This window comes from Ovis canadensis, chromosome 4 (genome assembly GCF_042477335.2).
Source record: "Ovis canadensis isolate MfBH-ARS-UI-01 breed Bighorn chromosome 4, ARS-UI_OviCan_v2, whole genome shotgun sequence".
NCBI lineage: Eukaryota > Metazoa > Chordata > Mammalia > Artiodactyla > Bovidae > Ovis > Ovis canadensis.
In genome coordinates, this window is record NC_091248.1 from 24,035,222 (window position 1) to 24,060,325 (window position 25,104).

At 37.0% G+C, this 25,104-nt stretch overlaps 1 protein-coding gene across 3 annotated transcripts in view; it reads left to right on the plus strand.

Annotated features, from left to right (window-relative positions):
• Positions 1–25,104, plus strand: part of ANKIB1 (ankyrin repeat and IBR domain containing 1) — a 161,676-nt gene that overhangs the window by 58,347 nt on the left and 78,225 nt on the right. For 2 of the 3 annotated variants that reach the window (XM_069587360.1, XM_069587361.1), the window contains exon 2: positions 2,672–2,950. The exons of the other annotated variant lie outside the window; for it this stretch is intronic. In XM_069587360.1, the coding sequence (XP_069443461.1) occupies positions 2,763–2,950 (188 nt within the window). In that variant the 5' untranslated portion in view covers positions 2,672–2,762. The remainder of the gene's footprint in view (positions 1–2,671; positions 2,951–25,104) is intronic. 3 annotated transcript variants of the gene reach the window in all.

The window sequence follows — 25,104 nt, forward strand, 5'->3', positions numbered from 1 at the left end:
GCTTGCACATAGGAGAAGGAGATAAAATTTAGTGAGTACCTGCTATGCACTGTATTACATACTTAACCTAGGTAATCTTGACAATTCTGCAGGGTAGGTGGCCTTATCCCTTTTTTACATAAGAAAAAATTAAGGTACAGAGAGGTTAAATGATTTGTGTTATTTGTACTAAGAAGTAGATGTGGGATTCCAAACCAGCTATTTTCTTTCCACCACATCAGGGGTTGGCTGGCAACCTACAGCTCATGGACCACATCTCGGATCTTACTTTTGTAAATGAAATTTATAGGACACAACCACAGCTCTTCTACGATTAGATACTGCCTGTGGCTTTCAAGCTGTAACAGCCGAGTTGAGTACTTATGACAGAGATCATATGACTCAGAAGCCATATGACTGACAAGTAGATATTTTACTATCTGGTCTTTTATGGGAAAAGTTTGCTGATACCTGCACTAAACCTTACGTTGTTTAGAGGTACTGTAAACTGACTGTGCATTCTGTAGTATAAATTTCAGACTTACTGAAGCATTAGACTAGGACAAGAGCAATAAGATAATGATGAAGGCAAGCAACAACCCGTGAATGTTCAAAAGTCTTCCTATTTGGAAAGATAGGCTGGTACGATTTAAATAGAGTCCTTTCTGTTTCTGTGATTCAATGCATGTCTCCCAGTTTCCTTAATAAACTGCCTCAAAAACTCAAGTGCACTTAAATTGATGAACTACTCCCAGAAATCCTTTATAGAAGATGAAGTTCTTCAAAAGTAAATATCTATCTCCTAATATGTTACCTTTTAACTACAAAAGTAAACTGTTTTTAAAGTCATTATTATGGGCTGAAGGTTGGCCTCAACAAAATAATTGGCTCCTCCTCTTAATTTAACTGATAATAAAGATAACCTTTAGAAATATGATGTCAAACTAGAAGAGTCTATTGAGGAATCTTACACTCCCTTGTAAGTTTACTTATTGTAGCAGCTGGTTCTATGCCCCTCCGCTCTCCTAACATATGACCCTTGAGCTTAACCCTCTTACTATAATTTTTAAAATTTGAGCCATAGTATAGTTCATTGTAAACAAAAATCTCTGAGTGCAAACATTAATTAATACAATTGGAGGTATAGTTTAAATGTCACATATACTATTGAAGTGTTACCTTATATCCACAAAAAAATAAAGAATCAGAAAAACATATTTCTTTCTTATTAAAAACAAAAATTATAGAAAGTGAAGTCACTCAGTCATGTCTGACTCTTTGCGACTCCGTGGACTGTAGCCCACCAGGCTCCTCCGTCCATGGGATTCTCCAGGCAACAATACTGGAGCGGGTTGCCATTTCCTTCTCCTGGGGCTCTTCCCAACCCAGGGATCAAACCTGGGTCTCCCACATTGGAGGCAAACTTTTTAACCTCTGAGCCACCAAATGAAGAAAAAAGAAATTATAGAGCCCTTCACAATTAAAAGATAATCAGGAAATTAGGGAAAGACATAGTTCTTACTCTTTGAGTGATTTTTACTTTCACTTTCATCCATTCTTTACCGGTTAAAGGATACATTTCTTAGTCTGGCCACAACCTATTTTCAGTTTGAAGGTACTCACCAATTGAATAAACCTTTTGTTTCATACCTTCCTTTGCATGGGCTGTTTCCTTTATGACTGATTTTAATAATGGCTGAAGACTAGATTCAGAAACGTTTATTGGAATGGAACAAAACTAGCATTTATTAAGCATACTAGCCAAGGTCTGTGGTAGGTACTTAAAGAAGTAGCTCTCATAATCTTGACTATTGTCCTTAAGAAATGGTTGTTTCTTTTTACTGTATAGATGTAACCTGAGGCTTTAGGAGGGTAGGTACAATTACATAGCTAATGAAGGTAAATGTGAGATTTCATACTCCAGATTAAGTGATTGTTTTCTTGTCTTTCCCCTACCCACCTCACATTGCTTCAGTAGTAAATACCTGTGATCTTTATTATAACCTTTCCAAATACAGTAGGCATAAACAGTTCATGTTTTCAGCCTTGTTTTGAGTTATTTACAGTAGAAGAAAACAAATGTAATGGTATTATGGTAGAATAATCACGATTTCATTATTCTGAGTGTAATTAGTTGTAGTTAGTTTTACTCATTTGCTGTGAGTTGTATAGCCCTCTATATTTACATTTGAAAAATCTTTTCTTTGAGGTCCTTCTAAGTACTGAACAATTTCATTTTACTTTATTGTAATTTAACATATTCTAGACTTCTTATATGAGCAAAATTTCCTATATTTTTCATTATCCTAGAAATTGGCTGAATCAGATTTATATGTAATTTATACAAGAATTTAAGTGTATTCAACCATAAATTTTAGTCAAACTCATTTCCTGCCTCTGTGAAGGAGAAAATTGAAAAGACCATGTATATATGTAACTTTATAGTATAAAGTACAGCCTGTGAAACCATCACTTTCTGTATGGGAAAATATTACAGTTTAAGAAGTTAGTTTGGGCAATATTAAACATTAAATTTTTTTTTTGGCTATTAAGATAAATTTGGTAAAACATAATTCTTTCCCTTATATGTGCTTCCTAGATTTTATTAGTATTCCTAATTGTGGTATTTTTTTCCTTAGGATACTGATTCATAATTATTGGTTTTACAATCTAATGTTTTTTCCTCCATTAGAATGTGAAACATGTTGCAGAAGCATTTAAGAAGTGGCTGAAGGGTGAAGGAAAAAAGTGCCATTGCCCATCAGAAAAAAGCAAAACAAAACATGGGAAGTTCAACCACCAAATTTCGTAAAGCACTCATCAATGGTGATGAAAACCTGGCCTGCCAAATATATGAAAGCAACCCTCAGCTAAAAGAATCCCTTGATCCAAATACATCTTATGGGGAGCCCTACCAGCACAATACTCCATTACACTATGCTGCTAGACATGGAATGAATAGAATATTAGGGTAAGTATTACTGGAAACCAATTGGTAACAGTTTATTTATTTATTTTTTTTTAAGTTTAAATGATGATTTTTATTCTATTTTCAATATACAGATAATTTAATTTGACATCAACTCATTTTTTTTAATGAGAACAAATTTTTTTTTTTTTTTTTTTTTTTTTGTTTTTTATTTTTTAAATTTTAAATTGTTTAATTGTTACATGCATTCCCAAACATGGACCCCCCTCCCACCTCCCTCCCCATAACATCTTTCTGGGTCATCCCCATGCACCAGCCCCAAGCATGCTGCATCCTGCGTCAGACATAGACTGGCGATTCAATTCACATGATAGTATGCATGTTAGAATGTCATTCTCCCAAATCATCCCACCCTCTCCCTCTCCCTCTGAGTCCAAAAGTCCGTTATACACATCTGTGTCTCTTTCCCTGTCTTGCATACAGGGTCATCATTGCCATCTTCCTAAATTCCATATATATGTGTTAGTATACTGTATTGGTGTTTTTCTTTCTGGCTTACTTCACTCTGTATAATCGGCTCCAGTTTCATCCATCTCATCAGAACTGATTCAAATGAATTCTTTTTAACCGCTGAGTAATACTCCATTGTGTATATGTACCACAGCTTTCTTATCCATTCATCTGCTGATGGACATCTAGGTTGTTTCCATGTCCTGGCTATTATAAACAGTGCTGCGATGAACATTGGGGTACATGTGTCTCTTTCAATTCTGGTTTCCTCCGTGTGTATGCCCAGCAGTGGGATTGCTGGGTCATAAGGGAGTTCTATTTGCAATTTTTTAAGGAATCTCCACACTGTTCTCCATAGTGGCTGTACTAGTTTGCATTCCCACCAACAGTGTAGGAGGGTTCCCTTTTCTCCACACCCTCTCCAGCATTTATTGCTTGCAGATTTTTGGATCGCAGCCATTCTGACTGGTGTGAAGTGGTACCTCATTGTGGTTTTGATTTGCATTTCTCTAATAATGAGTGATGTTGAGCATCTTTTCATGTGTTTGTTAGCCATCCGTATGTCTTCTTTGGAGAAATGTCTATTTAGTTCTTTGGCCCATTTTTTGATAGGGTCGTTTATTTTTCTGGAGTTGAGCTGCAGAAGTTGCTTGTATATTTTTGAGATTAGTTGTTTGTCAGTTGCTTCATTTGCTATTATCTTCTCCCATTCAGAAGGCTGTCTTTTCACCTTGCTTATATTTTCCTTTGTTGTGCAGAAGCTTTTAATTTTAATTAGATCCCATTTGTTTATTTTTGCTTTTATTTCCAGTATTCTGGGAGGTGGATCATAGAGGATCCTGCTGTGATTTATGTCTGAGAGTGTTTTGCCTATGTTCTCCTCTAGGAGTTTTATAGTTTCTGATCTTACATTTAGATCTTTAATCCATTTTGAGTTTATTTTTGTGTGCGGTGTTAGAAAGTGATCTAGTTTCATTCTTTTACAAGTGGTTGACCAGTTTTCCCAGCACCACTTGTTAAAGAGATTGTCTTTACTCCATTGTATATTCTTGCCTCCTTTGTCAAAGATAAGGTGTCCATATGTGTGTGGATTTATCTCTGGGCTTTCTATTTTGTTCCATTGATCTATATGTCTGTCTTTGTGCCAGTACCATACTGTCTTGATGACTGTGGCTTTGTAGTAGAGCCTGAAGTCAGGCAAGTTGATTCCTCCAGTTCCATTCTTCTTTCTCAAGATTGCTTTGGCTATTCGAGGTTTTTTGTATTTCCATACAAATCTTGAAATTATTTGTTCTAGTTCTGTGAAAAATGTGGCTGGTAGCTTGATAGGGATTGCATTGAATTTGTAAATTGCTTTGGGTAGTATACTCATTTTCACTATATTGATTCTTCCAATCCATGAACATGGTATATTTCTCCATCTATTAGTGTCCTCTTTGATTTCTTTCATCAGTGTTTTATAGTTTTCTATATATAGGTCTTTAGTTTCTTTAGGTAGATATATTCCTAAGTATTTTATTCTTTTTGTTGCAATGGTGAATGGAATTGTTTCCTTAATTTCTTTTTCTACTTTCTCATTATTCGTGTATAGGAATGCAAGGGATTTCTGTGTGTTGATTTTATATCCTGCAGCTTTACTATATTCATTGATGAGCTCTAGTAATTTTCTGGTGGAGTCTTTAGGGTTTTCCATGTAGAGGATCATGTCATCTGCAAACAGTGAGAGTTTTACTTCTTCTTTTCCAATTTGGATTCCTTTTATTTCTTTTTCTGCTCTGATTGCTGTGGCCAAAACTTCCAGAACTATGTTGAATAGTAGCGGTGAAAGTGGACACCCTTGTCTTGTTCCTGACTTTAGGGGAAATGCTTTCAATTTTTCACCATTGAGGATAATGTTTGCTGTGGGTTTGTCATAGATAGCTTTTATTATGTTGAGGTATGTTCCTTCTATTCCTGCTTTCTGGAGAGTTTTTATCATAAATGGATGTTGAATTTTGTCGAAGGCCTTCTCTGCATCTATTGAGATAATCATATGGTTTTTATTTTTCAATTTGTTAATGTGGTGAATTACATTGATTGATTTGCGGATATTGAAGAATCCTTGCATCCCTGGGATAAAGCCCACTTGGTCATGGTGTATGATCTTTTTAATGTGTTGTTGGATTCTGATTGCTAGAATTTTGTTGAGGATTTTTGCATCTATGTTCATCAGAGATATTGGCCTGTAGTTTTCTTTTTTTGTGACATCTTTGTCAGGTTTTGGTATTAGGGTGATGGTGGCCTCATAGAATGAGTTTGGAAGTTTACCTTCCTCTGCAATTTTCTGGAAGAGTTTGAGGAGGATAGGTGTTAGCTCTTCTCTAAATTTTTGGTAGAATTCAGCTGTGAAGCCATCTGGACCTGGGCTTTTGTTTGCTGGAAGATTTCTGATTACAGTTTCAATTTCCGTGCTTGTGATGGGTCTGTTAAGATTTTCTATTTCTTCCTGGTTCAGTTTTGGAAAATTGTACTTTTCTAAGAATTTGTCCATTTCTTCCATGTTGTCCATTTTATTGGCATACAACTGCTGATAGTAGTCTCTTATGATCCTTTGTATTTCTGTGTTGTCTGTTGTGATCTCTCCATTTTCATTTCTAATTTTATTGATTTGATTTTTCTCTCTTTGCTTCTTGATGAGTCTGGCTAATGGTTTGTCAATTTTATTTATCCTTTCAAAGAACCAGCTTTTGGCTTTGTTGATTTTTGCTATGGTCTCTTTTGTTTCTTTTGCATTTATTTCTGCCCTAATTTTTAAGATTTCTTTCCTTCTACTAACTCTGGGGTTCTCCAACTCTTCCTTTTCTAGTTGCTTTAGTTGTAGAGTTAGGTTGTTTATTTGACTTTTTTCTTGCTTCTTGAGGTATGCCTGTATTGCTATGAACTTTCCTCTTAGCACTGCTTTTATAGTGTCCCACAGGTTTTGGGTTGTTGTGTTTTCATTTTCATTAGTTTCTATGCATATTTTGATTTCTTTTTTGATTTCTTCTGTGATTTGTTGGTTATTCAGAAGTGTGTTGTTCAACCTCCATATGTTGGAATTTTTAATAGTTTTTCTCCTGTAATTGAGATCTAATCTTAATGCATTATGGTCAGAAAAGATGCTTGGAATGATTTCAATTTTTTTGAATTCATCAAGTTTAGATTTTTGGCCCAGGATGTGGTCTATCCTGGAGAAGGTTCCATGAGCACTTGAAAAAAAGGTGAAATTCATTGTTTTGGGGTGAAATGTCCTATAGATATCAATTAGGTCTAACTGATCTAATGTATCATTTAAAGTTTGCATTTCTTTGTTAATTTTCTGTTTAGTTGATCTGTCCATAGGTGTGAGTGGGGTATTAAAGTCTCCCACTATTATTGTGTTATTGTTGATTTCCCCTTTCATACTTGTTAGCATTTGTCTTACATATTGTGGTGCTCCTATATTGGGTGCATATATATTTATAATTGTTATATCTTCTTCTTGGATTGTTCCTTTGATCATTATGTAGTGGCCTTCTTTGTCTCTTTTCACAGCCTTTGTTTTAAAGTCTATTTTATCGGATATGAGTATTGCCACTCCTGCTTTCTTTTGGTCTCTATTCGCGTGGTATATCTTTTTCCAGCCCTTCACTTTCAGTCTGTATGTGTCCCTTGTTTTGAGGTGGGTCTCTTGTAAGCAGCATATAGAGGGGTCTTGTTTTTGTATCCATTCGGCCAGTCTTTGTCTTTTGGTTGGGGCGTTCAACCCATTTACATTTCAGGTAATTATTGATAAGTATGATCCCGTTGCCATTTACTGTATTGTTTTGGGTTCGGGTTTATACACCCTTTTCGTGTTTCCTGTCTAGAGGATATCCTTTAGAATTTGTTGGAGAGCTGGTTTGGTGGGGCTGAATTCTCTCAGCTTTTGCTTGTCTGTAAAGCTTTTGATTTCTCCTTCGTATTTGAATGAGATCCTTGCTGGGTACAGTAATCTGGGCTGTAGGTTATTGTCTTTCATCACTTTAAGTATGTCTTGCCATTCCCTCCTGGCCTGAAGAGTTTCTATTGACAGATCAGCTGTTATCCTTATGGGAATCCCCTTGTGTGTTATTTGTTGTTTTTCCCTTGCTGCTTTTAATATTTGTTCTTTGTGTTTGATCTTTGTTAATTTGATTAATATGTGTCTTGGGGTGTTTCGCCTTGGGTTTATCCTATTTGGGACTCTCTGTGTTTCTTGGACTTGGGTGATTATTTCCTTCCCCATTTTAGGGAAGTTTTCAACTATTATCTCCTCAAGGATTTTCTCATGATCTTTCTTTCTGTCTTCTTCTTCTGGGACTCCTATAATTCGAATGTTGGAGCGTTTCATATTGTCCTGGAGGTCTCTGAGATTGTCCTCGTTTCTTTTAATTCGTTTTTCTTGTTTCCTCTCTGATTCATTTATTTCTACCATTCTATCTTCTATTTCACTAATCCTATCTTCTGCCTCTGTTATTCTACTATTTGTTGCCTCCAGAGTGTTTCTGATCTCATTTATTGTGTTATTCATTATATTTTGACTCTTTTTTATTTCTTCTAGGTCCTTGTTAAACCTTTCTTGCATCTTCTCAATCCTTGTCTCTAGGCTATTTATCTGTGTTTCCATTTTGATTTCAAGATTTTGGATCATTTTCACTATCAATATTCGGAATTCCTTCTCTGGTAGATTCCCTACTTCTTCCTCTTTTGTTTGGTTTGGTGGGCAACTCTCCTGTTCCTTTACCTGCTGAGTATTCCTCTGTCTCTTCATCTTGGTTATATTGCTGCGTTTGGGGTGGCCTTTTTATATTCTGATAATTTGTGGAGTTCTCTTTATTATGGAGCTTCCTCACTTTGGGTGGGGTCCTATCAGTGGCTTGTCAAGGTTTCCTGGTTAGGGAGGCTTGTGTTGGAGTTTTGGTGGGTGGAGCTGGGTTTCTTCTCTCTGGAGTGCAGTGGAGTGACCCGTAATGGGTTATGAGACATCAAAGGTTTTGGGATAATTTTGAGCTGCCTGTATATTGAGGCTCAGGGGAGTGTTCCTGTGTTGCTGGAGAATTTGCGTGGTATGTCTTGTTTTGGAACTTGTTGGCCCTTGGGTGGAGCTTGGTTTCACTGTAGGTATGAAGGCATTTGATGAGCTCCTATTGCTTAATGTTCCCTGAATTCAAGAGTTCTCTAATGTTTTCAGGCTTTGGGTTTAAGCTTCCTGCTTCTGGTTTTCAGTTTTATTTTTACAGTAGCCTCTAGACTTCTCCATCTATACAGCACCGATGATAAAACATCTAGGTTAAAGATGAAAAGTTTCTCCACCTTGAGGGACACTCAGAGAGGTTCACTGAGTTACAAGGAGAAGAGAAGATGGAGGGGGTAGTTAGAGGTAACTGGAATGAGATGCGGTGAGATCAAGAGAGGAGAGAGCAAGCTAGCCAGTAGTCTCTTCCTTATGTGCGCTCTATAGTCTGGACTGCTCAGAGGTATTTACAGAGTTATACGGGGAAGAGGAGAGGGAGGAAGTAGACAGAGGTGACCAGCAGGATAAGCGAGAGGAATGAGTAGGAGAGAGACAAATCCTGCCAGTAACCAGTTCCTTAGGTGTTCTCTACCGTCTGGAACACACAGAGATTCACAGAGTTGGATAGAGGAGAGATGGGGGAGAAAAGAGACAGAGGCCACCTGGTGGAGAAAAAGGAGAGTCCAGAGGAGGAGAGAGTGGTCAAGCCAGTAATCTCGCTCTCAGGTAAACTTGGGTAGTGAAGTTTGGGTTTTTAAATGTACAAAATTGACAACAAAGATTAAAAATCTGGAGTAGAGGTTGGATTTTCAAAGATACAATATTAAAGAAAAGCAGAAGGAAAAAGGAAGAAAGAAAGAAAAAGAATTATTAAAAAACAAACAAACAAACAAACAAAAAAAAACCAAAACACCAACAACCATCCAAAGAGTATATATGGTGTTTGCCTTAAAAAAAAAAAAAGTTTTTTTTTTTTTTTAAATAGTAATACTAGGTTATAGAAATAAAAATTAGAGGAGAAATAGAAGACTTAACAATTAAAAAAAAGCTCGGAAAAAAAAGAAAAAAAAAGCAAAAGGCAAAAAAAAAAAAAAAAGAATGATTTTAAAAATATTAAAAAATTAAAAATATATCTGGCTCTTCTCTGATGTTATGGGCCGTGTAAGCTCACTTCCAAGGTGGTTTCCTCTGTTTAACTTCTTCTGTTTGCTGGTTTTTAGGCTCACTAGTTCAGTCGCGCTGTGGGGAGGGGGGATGCTGTTTTGAAGAGAATGGTCTGCTTTTCTGGTTGCCTGATGTCCTCTGCCAGCCTACAGAAGTTGTTTTGTGGAGTTTGGTTGGCGTTGAAATGTTCTTTTGAGGAATTTGTGAGGGAGAACGTGATCTTCCCGTCCTATTCCTCCGCCATCTTTCCCTCCCCCCTCTGGTAACAGTTTAGAGAAAGGGAAAAAAAACACTCTGGTCTTTGAGAATACATGCATACATATGTGCATGTTGTGGTATTACAGTGAACTAAACTTTGTAAAACTGAATATGCCTAAATTATTAAGTATGGATTTTTTATTATGTGTTTCATTTGTGAGGTTAGTTCACATATTCTTTTTACTGTAAATACATTTTGATCCTCAGTATGTTTCATAGTATGAATTCTTTATAACAGTGTAGTGTTTTAATTTACAGTGTTTCAGTTCTAAAAAAGTACTTGTCATCTATCAAAAAATTGCAGGAAATGGTGTCCAAGGCAATTTAAGTTGAAAAACTGATGTGTTTGCCTTACCTATTCTTGATCAGATTTGAGTTTCCTTCTTTTAAAAGGTTTAGTTACTTGAAAAGACTTTTCTAAAAAGTAAAACATTTTCTTGAAACTGAAAATATCAATACTAAGAAACTTGAAAAAAAAATCTCTTTAGGAAGAAAGCCTTAGTGATAGCAGTGTGTGAATTCTTCTTAATTACATGGGAATTAAATTTGATATTTGCTAACTTATAAGATGAAAGAAGCAAAAGATAGAAAAGTAGTTCCAAAATAAATGTAGTGTTTTTAGTAGTAGATTGTGCAGCTGTGGAAGTCTGGTGGTAGAACAGAAAGAAGCACTTTGCTTCTGCGGTGTAATATAATTCTTAAATCGGCATTCTGAGTACTTTAGAACTTGACAAAAAGCTTTTCCATCCTTTCTCTGTTTCTTTTTATACAGATTTGTTGTTCAGATTAAGCTGCTCTTTCTGGTGTCCCTGAACCATGCCAGGGGTGTTCTGTCTGCCACATTCATGACGCTGTTTCCCGGGAGCATCGCTTCTCTCGGCCTTCTCTTTCTTACCTAAATTTTAGCCTTCCTTCAATGTCCTGGGCTTCCCGGGTGGCTCAGTGGTAAAGAACCTGACTGCTAATATAGGAGATGGGGTTAGGTCCCTGGGTCAGGAAGATCTCTTGGAGAAGGAAATGGCAACCCACTCCAGTATTCTTGCCTGGAGAATTCCATGGACAAAGAAGTTTGGCAGGCTAAAGTGACTTAACAGCAAGGCCCTAGGCATTCTTTTTCTGTCTTATCCTGTCACAACCTGTAAGGAACTTCAGTCCACAAGGAACTTCAGTCCACAAGGAACGTCAGTCTTCTTTTGAACTTCTATGATTCTTTTTTGTTTGTATTACTTGTGTGGTATACACTATCCCATTGGTTTTGTAATTTTGTAAACCTACTCTTTGCCTGCCTAAATTACAGCTTTTTAAAAGGACTTTCTTTGTACTTCTAGCATCTAGCATAGTATCTTACACAAAGTAAATAGAACCTTTCTAAAAGTCATTGCACAGATAATTATCTTTACGATCAGGATTTGTGAATGAGAAAAATTCCATGAATAACTTAGTTTATTCAGGCCTATGATTATCAAGTAGGTATTTTTGTAACCTCTTAAAAATAAAATAGGTATTTCTTGATTTAAAAAGAGATATTTCTATTACCTCTCCATTTTTCATTTATCTCTTATTTTCATTTCTCTAAAAACACCCACTTAGAAGCCTCTGCCACCTAATCTTGTTTGAAATTTTACATTTTTTCTTTCAAAAATGGATGTTCCCTGTGTTAATTACACTGACATATTGTACTAATAAAATAATGGCAAACGTGTTGAGGGCTTACTGTTTTCTAGGCACTACTAACTGCTCTACGTGCCTTGTCTCAATTAATTCTCATTATAGCTCTATAAGATTGTCTATCATCTGCATTTCAGAAGTGAGAAAACTGAAGCTCAGAAAGATTAAACAACTTATCAGAACTCTCCAGCTTATAAATGGCAAAGCTAACTGCCCATGTAGGCAGATGACTATAGTCTTTAGGCTTTCAACACTGTGAGAGCCTTTTATCTCTATACAGTCAGATAAGCCTGTATGTCAGGAGTGCCTAAAACACTTACTGTGCTAAGTCGTTTCAGTTGTGTCTGACTCTGTGTGACCCCATGGACTGTAACCCACCAGGCTCCTCTGTCCATGAGATTCTCCAGGCAAAAATACTGGAGTGGATTGCCGTGCCCTTCTCCAGGGGATCTTCCTGACTCAGGGATTGAACCCACATCTCTTTCATCTCCTGCATTTGCAGGGGGGTTCTTTACCACTAGCACCCCCTGGAATCCTAAAATACTTATTAGCAAGACAAATTAGTTACTCTGGATTTCAGTTTCCTAGTCTGTAAAATATTAAGCTTGTATAATTAAATGAATGTGTTATGTTTCATGATGCCTAGTGTATAGTTTTATTATTTCTCAAATTTGTAACCCTAAATATCTTCAGATTATCCTTGACTTACTCATCTCCTTTACCTAACCTGTTACTAATGCAAAGTTCACTCCGTCTTACCTGTTGGGTTCATGTCTTTCCATTCCTGTTGCCTAAAACTTTGTTTACTCTTATCAACCCCTTCTTCCAATACTGAAAGTACTTGACTCCTGAATGTTCCTCTTGCAAGTCTTTTCCTCTTCAGGTCTCATGTTCGGGTTAATCTTGCTAAAAGTTTATCCTTTTCAGTGTTCTGTCATAAGAAAACTGTAGTGGTACACTATTGTTTGCCTCATTTTACTTGGCTTCTAAAGCCTTATTTTTTCTCTGCCCTCATTCTGCCGAGTCAGCCTAATCTCTCATTATTCTCCAACATGATCATATCAGTCAGACTGGTTGTCTTCCCTCTTGCTTTTCCCACTTTTAAAAAATGCCAGCCCCTTAGCTTTATTGTTAATCCCTGATTCTGAAATGTCTTGTTTCTTCTCTAATTCCCTGTCCTTTAAGTCCTCACTTGATTTCTGCCTTTTTATGAACTCATTACCAACCATTCTGACCTGCAGTATTCTTTGTTCTCAGAAATTCCTATAACTTAGATTTTAAATCATCCAGTTGCTATTAAACATCTCTGACTAGACTGTAAATATTACAAATACACTGCTAAACAGTAATGCTCTAAGAAGATTAACTCTTGATTACTTAGTCTGTTCAATCTTTGTTTTTGATTTGAACATTTTCAGTGAGATTATGAAACTGTTGCTTTAGGTTCTGAATATTGAACACTAACAATAACATTTAATATCAGGTCTTGTTATGTGATTAATTAAAACTTTCTTAGAATACCACAGTAAAATGTTTTTGAATGTTATTACTAAGGTAATACATCTATTTTAACATAAAAGAACTCAAATAGGAAAATACTTTTTAATCATTTATAGTATAATTTAAAATATACTTTATAAAATTGGAAAACTTTATTTAAGAGATGTATCTAATCCATTGAGGTTTTTTTTTTTGTTTTATTCAAGTGTAGTTGATTTGCAATGCTGTATAAATTTCTGTACAATAAAGTGATTCAGTTATACATGTATTCTTTTTCATATGTTTTCCATTGTAGTTTATCCCAGGATGTTGAATATAGTTCCCTGTTCTGTACCGTAGGACCTTGTTGTCTATCCATTCTCTGTATATCGGTTTGCATCTGCTAGTCTCAGACACTCACTCCTGCCCTCCCCCACCCCCTTCCCTTGGTAACCACCAGTCTGTTCTCTGTGTCCTTGATTTTGTTTCTGCTTCGTATTCAGGTTTAATTGTGTCACGTTAGATCCCACATATAAGGGATATCATATGGTGTTTGTCTTTGTCTTTCTGACTTGCTTCGCTTGTTACGGTGGTCTCTGTGTCCATCCATGTTGCTTCGGGAGCTTTGTTTCATTCCTTTCTGTGGCTGGGTGGTAAGTATTTCACTGGATTATGCACCACATCTTTTTCATCTGTTCATCTGTCGGCAGACATTTAGGTTGTTTTCATGTCTAATCTAGTGGGTCTTAAAGTGCATTCTGAGGACTTGTAGATCCTGAGATACTTTCAAGGAGGTAAAGTAGATCAAAACTATTCTTAGTATTTAAATCAATACTAATGTTAAGATGTTATTTGCCTTTTTCACTGAGTTGACATTTGTGGCGATAGTGCAGAAAATGGAGGATAAAACTGCCAAACGCTTTTAGGTGAATCAAGGCAGTGGCACCAAACCTTACTAGTAATCACGGTTTTCCTCACTGCCGGCTACTTGCTGTTTAAAAAAAAAAAAGCCAGTTTTACTTAAGATTTCCTCGATGAAGCAATAGAATTACTAATGTTAATTAATCTCCGTCCTTGAGTACGCATCTTTTCATTAGTCTATAAATGAGAAGAATACACAAAGTACTTCTGCTCTTGTATGCTGATAGCTTTGAGGAAGAACACTTGTACTGTTGTTTGAGATGTGAGTTGAAATGTTGATGCTTATTTTTTCATGAAAACATTTTAAACTAATAACAACAATAAAAGATGATTGAGCTTGCCAGTGAGTACTGGAATTTTGAAAACTTATATTTACTGCCTTAAGCTTGACAGTTTCCTAGTACGTAGGGACTTTCTAAATAAGATTGGCAATGATATAAATTAACGTGAGTTTTTAAAATACTCTATAATGAAATGTGGCAAAATCTAGAAGATCTGTATAACTTAGTGAATTAGTATTTTTCAGAAGATAAGTATATAACTTTTTGCAGTTATGCATGGGTAAAAGATTTATTCAAAATATAAGGTAAGAGAAGGAAATGGCAACCCACTCCAGTGTTCTTGCCTGGAGAATCCAAGGGACGGGGGAGCCTGGTGGGCTGCCGTCTATGGGGTCGCACAGAGTCAGACACGACTGAAGCGACTTAGCAGCAGCAGTAGCAGCAAGCCACATATATACATGTGTTCTCACATCCTGAATGCCCCTCCCACATCCCTCACCATGCTATCCCTCTGGATTGTCCCAGTAATTTCTCTTTGCAATAGTTTATTGTTAGATTTTGGAAGTGCAACTGACTTCTGTACATTAATATATTTATCCTGCTAGTTTATAAAATGCATTGATGAGCTTTAGCAGTTTTCTTATAAAATCTTTAAAGTTTTATATATGCATATATATATATATATATATATAACATTATATCTCTGCAAACCATGACAATTTTGCTTTTTTTTTTTTAACTTGGATTACTTTTGTTTATTTTTCTTCTCTGATTGCTGTGGCTAGGGCTTCTAAAACTGTGTTGAGTAAACGTGACTGGAGTGGGCATCCTTGTCGTGTTCTTGATCACAGAGGGAATGCTTTCACCTTTTTACCAATGAGTATGATATTAGCTGTTATTTTCTTACATGTGTGCTTTTATTATGTTGAGGTATGGGATGTTTTGATGAAATCTAATTTTGGCCTATCCCACTTTGGTGGTTGCTAGGTAGCTCGTTTACCAGTTTCTAGTTTGGCTAACTAATTAACATGTTTAGGAGACTGTTCCTTAAGCCTGCCTTGAGACTAGATAGAACATCCTAGTCTTCCTGATATTTGGTGCTTTTTCTTGAATAAATGCTCCTTGTATTTTTCTAAGACTTTGCTTAATTTTCCAAGTTATTAAACATTTCACTTGACAAAAAAAAAATATAAGATAAACCAGTAGATTTTTAAACATGGCGAAAGTTCATCGATAAGATTTCAAATTTTATACTGTAGGTAATCTAAGAAATGACCACTTGTTGAGTTTTTGGTATCAAATATGAATATTCACACTTGTCTGAAAAGGCTATTTTAAAACAATTCTCTCTTTTCTAATTATCTAAGGCTGGATTTTCTTCATATGCTTCAACCCAAATGAAATATATCATAACTGATTTAATACTCTGAGAATCTTCTATTAGGCAAATGTTTAAAAAGATTTATAAACTTGTAAAACAGTGCCATTGTGTTCACTTAATTTTTTAAAAATATATAGTTATTTTTCATTTTAAGATATTACAGATGTCAAATATATAATGAGTTTATTTTTAATGGATAAATTTATTTTAATTTTTAATATGATGAGTATCTCTCATATAAACAAAGGCTCTTAGAGATCTTTTTTAAAATTTTTTATTGGAGTATAGTTGATTTACAATGTTGTGTTAGTTTCTGCTTTACAGTAGAGTGAATCAGTTATTCATATACATGTATCCAGTCTTTTTTAGATTCTTTTCCTATAAAGGTCATTACAGAGTCTTCAGTAGAGTTCTCTGTTTTATAAAATCAGTCCTTATTATAGTTATCCATTTTACATACAGTAGTGTGTAAAATACTGCACACTAAAATACTACATAGTAGTGTGTAAAATAATACAGAGAAGGCAATGGCAACCCACTCCAGTACTCTTGCCTGGAAAATCCCATGGACGGAGGAGCCTGGTGGGCTGCAGTCCATGGGGCTGCGAAGAGTCGGACACAACTGAGCAACTTCACTTTGACTTTTCACTTTCATGCATTGGAGAAGGAAATGGCAACCCACTCCAGTGTTCTTGCCTGGAGAATCCCAGGGACGGCGGAGCCTGGTGGGCTGCTGTCTGTGGGGTCGCACAGAGTCAGACAAGACTGAAGCAACTTAGCAGCAGCAGCAGCAGCAGTGTGTATATGTCAATCCCAGTTTCCCAATACGAATCTTCAGTAATTTTTAAATTTGTAAAAGTTATAAAAGTTTACTACCAGAAAGTTTAAAAATTGCTGATTTGATCAATATAATTGGTTTCTCTTAGAAGGGATGTATTTGTTTCCACCTTCTGCTTATCATTCTATTGATGAGTGTTTAAAGACCTGAAAAAAAAGGTGACTGTAAATTCTCTTTAAAAATTACTGTTTTTATGATTTGGCCATATACTTTATACTTATAGTTTTACTTTATACTTTCAATTTCAGCTTAAAGTGTTTGTTTTTTCTTTTTTCTTAATTGTTTGGAGATCAATGATTGATAATTTCTTTATTAAAGCCTTTAACATCCTGTCATAGAATCAGAAATTACTTTATTGCTCTCCTTCCCTAAGATTAGACAACTCTAAGTTCTTTAATCTGTGTATCTTTTTTCAAAATTTATTTAGTGCAGAGAAAATCACAAATCATATTACTATTTAATTGTTTACTCAATTTTGTAATTAACTTTTAACACTATGTCACTTAACACTTAAACGCAAGAGAGTTCCAGAAAAACATCTATTTCTGCTTTATTGACTATGCCAAAGCCTTTGACTGTGTGGATCACCACAAACTGTGGAAAATTCTGAAGGAGATGGGAATACCAGACCACCTGACCTGCCTTTTGAGAAATCTGTATGCAGGTCAGGAAGCAACAGTTAGAACTGGACATGAAACAACAGACTGGTTCCAAATAGGGAAAGTAGTACATCAAAGATGTATATTGTCACCCTGCTTATTTAACTTAAATGCAGAGTACATCGTGAGAAATACTGGACTGGAGGAAGCACAAGCTGGAATCAAGATCGCTGGGAGAAATATCGATAACCTCAGGTATGCAGATGACACCACCTTTATGGCAGAAAGTGAAGAAGAACTAAAGAGCCTGTTGATGAAAGTGAAAGAGAAGAGTGAAAAAGGTGGTTTAAAGCTCAGCATTCAGTAAATTAAGATCATGGCATCTGGTCCCATCACTTCATGGCAAATAGATTCGGAAATAGTGGAAACAGTGGCTGACTTTATTTTTCTGGGCTCCAAAATCACTACAGATGGTGACTGCAGCCATGAAATTAAAAGACGCTTACTCCTTAGAAGAAAAGTTATGACCAACCTGCTGCTGCTGCTGCTGCTAAGTCGCTTCAGTCGTGTCCAACTCTGTGCGACCCCATAGACGACAGCCCACCAGGCTCCGCCGTCCCTGGGATTCTCCAGGCAAGAACCCTGGAGTGGGTTGCCGTCTCCCTTTCCAATGCATGAAAGTGAAAAGTGAAAGTGAAGTCGCTCAGTCGTGTCCGACCCTCAGCGGCCCCATGGACTGCAGCCTACCAGGCTCCTCTGTCCATGGAATTTTCCAGGCAAGAGTCCTGGAGTGAGTTGCCATTGCCTTCTCTGTCACCAACCGAGACAGCATATTAAAAAGCAGAGACATTACTTTGCCAACAAAGGTACGTCCAGTCAAGGATATGGTTTTTCCAGTAGTTGTGTATGGATGTGAGAGTTGGACTATAAAGAAAGCTGAGCGCCGAAGAATGGATGCTTTTGAACTGTGGTGTTGGAGAAGACTTGAGAGTCCCTTGGACTGCAAGGAGATCCATCCCATCTATCCTAAAGGAGATCAGTTCTGAATATTCATTGGAAGGACTGATGCTAAAGCTGAAACTCCAATACTTTGGCCACCTGATAAAAAGAACTGACTCATAGGAAAAACCCTGGTACTGGGAAGATTGAAGGCGGGAGGAGAAGGGGACGACAGAGGATGAGATGGTTGGATGGCATCACCAACTCAATGGACATGAGTTTGAGTAAACTCCGGGAGTTGCTGATGGACAGGGAGGCCTGGCGTGCTGCAGTCATGGGATCGCAAAGAGTCGGACACGACTGAGCGACTGAACTGAACTAACACTGTGTCATGAATTCAATAGAATAAGGATAAATAGCACACATCAGCATTAAGTGAAATACCAGCTCTGTTTTAACTGTTTATGTTTTAGATAGCTTCAAATGTTTCACTGTGTTTAACTTTTCTAAGCTCGTAACAAGTTGATGGCCATTATTTTCTCATACTGCCTCATGTAACCTGGCATACCTGCTTGCTAGCTTCGGTATAGACTCTGACTAAGCTTGGCTAGATTCCTAACACATGACATATATGGGTGGACAAAGAAGTATACCTAGCCAAGGACAATATAGTTTAGTAGCCATAAAGTAAACTGTAATACGGCCTTGATTTAACCCCCATTTCCTTTAGCTTTATGGTACCTGCAACAGCAGGCACAACTTTCCCCTCTTCTTAGACTTAATAATATGGTAAAAGAAGGGCAGTTTACAGTTTAAGAGCTAGTTTGCATCTGTATCTCTCTGAACCTAAATGCTTTGTGTTTACATCATACCGTACCACAGTGCTTCTTTCCTGGGAAACTGAATCCATATTCATAAATAGTTACTATTTGATGTAGCAAAAGCACTGTTTAGACTTTGGAGTCCACATTCTAGTTTGGATTGCATGTATAAAATGGGAAATTAGAGTGCTTGTTCCTTAGATTTTATAGGATAATTTCTTGGGCTTCCTAGAATATGAAAGGGGCCTGGCTTTTGGTATGAATAAAATATAAAATCTTTATTAGAGCATGTGTTTGTCAGAGCATATGTTAATATCAAGCTTTGAGAATTAAAATAGAGTTTCCAGTTTTTCGGGGATTTTTTGATTCTTGTATTTCAGGAGTTATTAAATTCTTACAGATGGATTGAAATTCAGTTCTCTCCTAAGCTTCCTTGCTGTGCAAACACTGTAAGGGCAGGTACTTAATCTGTTTTCTTAACAATATGCCTAACCTCTATAATACAATTACAGGTACTCAAAAATAATGTTGCATGAAAGGTAAGATGTAAAGGGAACTGAAAGTGTATCTTAGTAACTACTGGAATAATAGTGTTATGACAAGAAATTGAGGCTGTAACAGAGAAGACGGTTATTTTGAGGGGAGCTCAACTGAATATGAGATAATGATGGAATGTGCAAGAGAAATGGACCTTAGACTCTTTGTGACCCCCATGGACTGTACAGTCCATGTAATTCTCCAGGCCAGAGTATTGGAGTGAGTAGCCTTTCCCTTCTCCAGGAAATCTTCCCAACGCAGGGGTAAAACCCAGGTCTCCTACATTGCAGGCAGATTCTTTTACTAGCTGAGCCACCAGGGAAACCCATAAAAATTTAGAATATGGCCTCAAGGTCAGGGTAGTAGTCAGGGTGATAGCGCGTTAAGAATTATCACTGAAATAATAGTAGAAGCCCTTTGAGAAAAACCATGATTCTGCTGCCACTGTCTGTCATTTGGGTTCCAATAAAAGTTTACAGTTTACAAAGTGTATGCATAGAAACCACCAAAAGATAAGTGACTTTAAGAATGGATTTGCTCTCTGGAAGGAAGGAAGATGTCCAGAGAAGAAAATAGACTCAGAAAGTGAGTTTGCTTCCATTAAGGAGATAGGAAAGTAGAGCCATCATCATAGGTAAAAGAGAGGTTGTTCTGAAAAAAATTAAGAGACCTGTTAAAAAGATGGGTAGTTATGGAAACTGAGGTAATAAAGAGATCAGGATATAAATGAATTATTAGCAGTTTCAGGTTAAAACAAGAATTGAGGATAAGAACTTAACTCTTGGGAAATTCCTGATGTTGTGAACGAGTGCAGTTTTAGTACAGTGATCAGAATAGGGTCGTATTGAAGTGGAGAGTAAATGTAGATTTATAGATTGCAGTTATAAATTGACTGTTTGACAGTGAACACTGAAAGAATCTAGACAAACAGATGACTTTCGATGGGTTACTAAGGTCAAATGAAAGGAATTTTTTTTCCAAGTTAATGTTTCCCTTACCCTACCTTCCTACCAGTTATCTCCTATCCTGGTCCAAGAATTAACCGTGTATGTAAACACTTCATAATTACTGGCATAGTTATAAGAGGGGCCTATCTAAAACTTACATGTCAGTTACAAATTTGTAATTCTACTTATTCATTCATGTAAGTTAAAGAAGACTCTGCTTTTGAATTTAAGCATATAATATAAAAGTAGTAATGTAAATCAATAAAATTAGAATATCTAACTTGACAGTTTTAGTACAAAATGTTTATGCAGGTACAGTACTATATCTAATAAATTTGAGAATCTTTCTTGAATATATGTAATGAAGCTCTTTTAATATTTTAAATTCAGAATAATAAGCTTGCTTTGGTTTGATTAATCAGAGTCTGGCATATTGAGTATAAGAATGTTTGCAAAGTTATCCCATTATCTCGTCCCTCTTTTGGTGAGGATGTAGGATTGTTTAATGAAAGAGTTGGTCTCCATATCAGCTGCCATCCTTCCAACTTGTATTAAATTCTATGGTGATGAGAACCTGAGGTCTCCTGAACAAACTAAAAGAGAAAATACGTGATATATTGGAAATAGGGATAGGAAAAGCTAAATCTATGTTGTTGTACGGAGTCATATGGAATCTGAATTAATTTTAATAATTTACTTCTAAATTAAATTTTTAAGAAAATGAAATCTTTTTATTGTTAATAATGGCTCTTGGAAGAGATTTTAATCTTGAACACGTTTTTAGAGTAGTGTTTAAAATTTTGGTTATTCACTGTAATTCAGCCATTATAAATACAGGGAAATATCACTGAAAATTTTATCATCAGTTGTTGACTTAGGAAAAATATATTTTTCCTTTTTTCTTAAACTATGAAGCAACATTATGGTTATATAAATAAACTACTCACATTCCTGCCTCCCTTAAACAACTCTTAGAATCATTCCATGTCCCTTCTGATTTTTGCTATAAATAGTCTTATATAGACTTGTTAATGACTTTATAATTTTCTATTGTACAGAAATACTGTGATTTATATTTCCCAGTTTTCCTATAACCAGACATTTGAGTGATTACAAGTTTTTCTGTTCAAAATAGCGGTTCTTTTGAATATCATTATTATTATACATTTTTATTCTTTGTTTCCTTTAGGATAAATTTCAGGAGTAGGTTTACTTGGTCAAAGAATAGAAGCCATGTATTAGTTGGTTTTATGTATATAATATATATATTAGCTGTATATTTATATTGGTTACATACGTAGTATATTTTATATATTAGCTATTTTGTGCAAGATCACACACCTAGAAAGTGACAGAACTGGGACTATAGCCAGGTGGTCTGTACTGGTCAGTAGGTACTATGTTCTTGACCAGTCTGCTGTGCTACTGGCTTGTGAGATCTAGAATTCTGTCTTAATGTATTCCCAATGCCACATCACTAATCTTTGTCATAAAAGTAATACACAAAGTAGTTCATCTGTCAGAATTAGAGCAAGTCTCCCCTCTGTGTTTGATACTATATTGGGGATTCAAGAAAGAACAGGATATAGACTTTGCCTTCAGTTCAGTTCAGTCATTGAGTCGTGTCTGACTCTTTGCGACCCCATGAATCGCAGCACGCCATGCCTCCGTGTCCATCACCAACTCCCAGAGTTCACTCAAACTCACATCCATCAAGTCGGTGATGCCATCCAGCCATCTCATCCTCTGTCATCCCCTTCTCCTCCTGCCCCCAATCCTTCCCAGCATCAGAGTCTTTTCCAATGAGTCAACTCTTCGCATGAGGTGGCCAAAGTACTGGAGTTTCAGCTTTCATTCCTTCCAAAGAACACCCAGGGCTGATCTCCTTTAGAATGGACTGGTTGGATCTCCTTGCAGTCCAAGGGACTCTCAAGAGTCTTCTCCAACACCACAGTTCAAAAGCATCAATTCTTCAGCTCTCAGCTTTCTTCACAGTCCAACTCTCACATCCTTACATGACCATAGGCAAAACCATAGCCTTGACTAGACGGACCTTTGTTGGCAAAAGAATGTCTCTGCTTTTCAGTATACTATCTAGGTTGGTCATAACTTTTCTTCCAAGGAGTAAGCGTCTTTTAATTTCATGGCTGGGGTCACCATCTGCAGTGATTTTGGAGCCCCGAAAAATAAAGTCTGACACATTCCACTGTTTCCCCATCTATTTCCCATGAAGTGATGGGACCAGACGCCATGATCTTCGTTTTCTGAGTATTGAGCTTTAAGCCAACTTTTTCACTCTCCTCTTTCACTTGCATCAAGAGGCTTTTTAGTTCCGCTTCACTTTCTGCCATAAGGGTGGTGTCATCTGCATATCTGAGGTTATTGATATTTCTCCCGGCAATCTTGATTCCAGCTTGTGCTTCCTCCAGCCCAGCGTTTCTCATGGTGCACTCTGCATATAAGTTAAGCAGGGTGACAATATAGAGCCTTGATGTACTCCTTTTCCTATTTGGAACCAGTCTTTTGTTCCATGTCCAGTTCTATCTGTTGCTTCCTGACCTGCATATAGGTTTCTCAAGAGGCAGGTCAGGTGGTCTGGTAAGGCTATAAACCAAGTGGGAGAAAGGAACAGATATGTAAGAAAGTAACTGTGATATGATGTAATGAATTATATAATTAGGATGTTATAGGAAGACAAAGAAGGGAATGATCAATGAAACTGGGGGAGGGAGCTTAGTGTAAAGAGCCTTCTGAGTAGGGTTGGGTTTGTTCAGATGGCTAGGTCAGATCCTTGGAAACCAGATAGAGTAAGCAATAAAGAGCCTACCCATGTACTGAGGGTCACAAGGCCATAACGGCTCTGTAGGACTTTAGAGAAAATGGGGTTTTCTGAGCAAATTTTATTAGAGCTTGAGACCTGAGCTTCAAAGGCAAGCTTTGAAAGTTAAACTTGGACTGAGTAGAGACTGAGAACTCCAGGAGATACCGGAGATACTTATTTCTCAGGATATACTTGTTTAACATTTGACTGGGGGGTAAGGATTAGATGAGACCTGAGACCATTCCTACATTCCCTGAATTGTCAGACTCAGAGATGACAATCTTATCTTTTGCCCAGAAACATATATTTTACATTGCAAAGCATAAGAACCCAAGATCTTCCCTAGAATAGTGTTCATACTCAGGGATAGTTTCCCCCTCCACACACAGAACCCACCCCCATCCCAACCCCCGCCCCCCCCCCCCCCACCAACCCCTTCTCTTCACATCTTCCCTGGTCTCCAGAGGGAAGGAGATCCACCACACAGGCTCCCCAGAGTCTTACATTAGGGCTCATTCCTGTTGTTGCTATAACAAATTACCACAAACTTGGTGACTGAAAGCAACACAAATGTATTATCTTAAAACTCTGGAGATAGAAATCTGAAATGGTTCCACTGAATTAAACTCAAAGTGTTGGCAGAGTTATACTCCTTCTGCATGCTGTTGGGTAGAATCCCTTACCTTACCTTTTCCAGTTTCTAAAAGCTGCCTGCACTTCTTGGCTTGTGGCCTCTTCCACCATTTTTAAAGACAGCAGCATAGCATCTTCCAATATGTCTCTGATTCTGACCCTCCTGTCTTTCCCTTCTAAGGATTTGTGATTACATTGGGCCCACCTGGATACTAGGATACTTTCCCAGTGTCAAGAACGTTAACTTAATCATATCTGTGAAGTACCTTTTACTGTATAAGGTAACATATTCACAGGTCCTGGGGATTAGGACATAGACCTCTTTGGGCTGGGGATACTAGTCTGCCTGTCACATTGCCCCGCAGTGCAGACCCCAGTACATGTGCTCTGTGATGTCTGATCTGGCTCAGGTTGTGTTACCCCAGTGGTAGGAGTTGGGGTATGAGGGACTAGTTCCTATAATATTTCATTTGTTCCCGCATCAGAAACTTCATGTTTCACTTACAAAATGGCTCAAGTGAATGTGGACCCTAGAAGCCTAATAGGCTAATTTTGAAGAGCTGTATTGCTGAGCTGTCTAGAATCTTGAAGGATAAAAGCAGGAGATACCCAGAGTTGTTCTAAAAATTGGAAACCACCTTTAAGACATCTTACTCCGCCTTTTTCCTCGTAAGAGCTCTCTAGCTTGGCTCATTTGTTCAAGTTGAAGAGCTCATCCTGGTTCCTTCCTGGTCAGGGTTTTGTCTTTGTTTTTTCTTGTTCTAAACTAAAACTAACCTAAAAACAACCCAGATGTAACTAGGGTTTAGCGTTTGACTCTTCTGCTCCCTTCCCATTGCTATTCTGCCCTTAGACATAGGAATGCAAGTGATACCAGCCCTCCATAGTAAATTGACTCATCTTTGCATATGGGACTGTATACCCGTTTCATAGTATATTTGTGTTTTTTAGTACAGGCTGACTGAATTATACTAGGTTTTATCCAACTCATTTCCTATTATGGCCACTGAATTGGCTCAAATGTTAATCCACTGAGCCTAGCCCAAAAGATGTAGTGGATGGTAGGCACAGTTCTTAGATCTGAATCTGATAGAAGTTAAGGCAGCTCACCTATTATCATCAGTAAGGTCTACCACCTTGAAATTAGATTGTGGTCTTCCAGAACTCACCGAGCTTATTGCCTTAAGAAGGTATTACATTGTATAAATATATGCCTTATTCTTTCAAAGGCTGTGGAAAACTCAGATAAATTTTTCTTAGATTTAACATTTACTTCCAGACTTATGCATTGCTTGCTTCTCCTATATTGTCAGCATCCTTCTTAAGTAAATATGTGCTCAAGAGAAATAAAATATAGCAGAGCAATA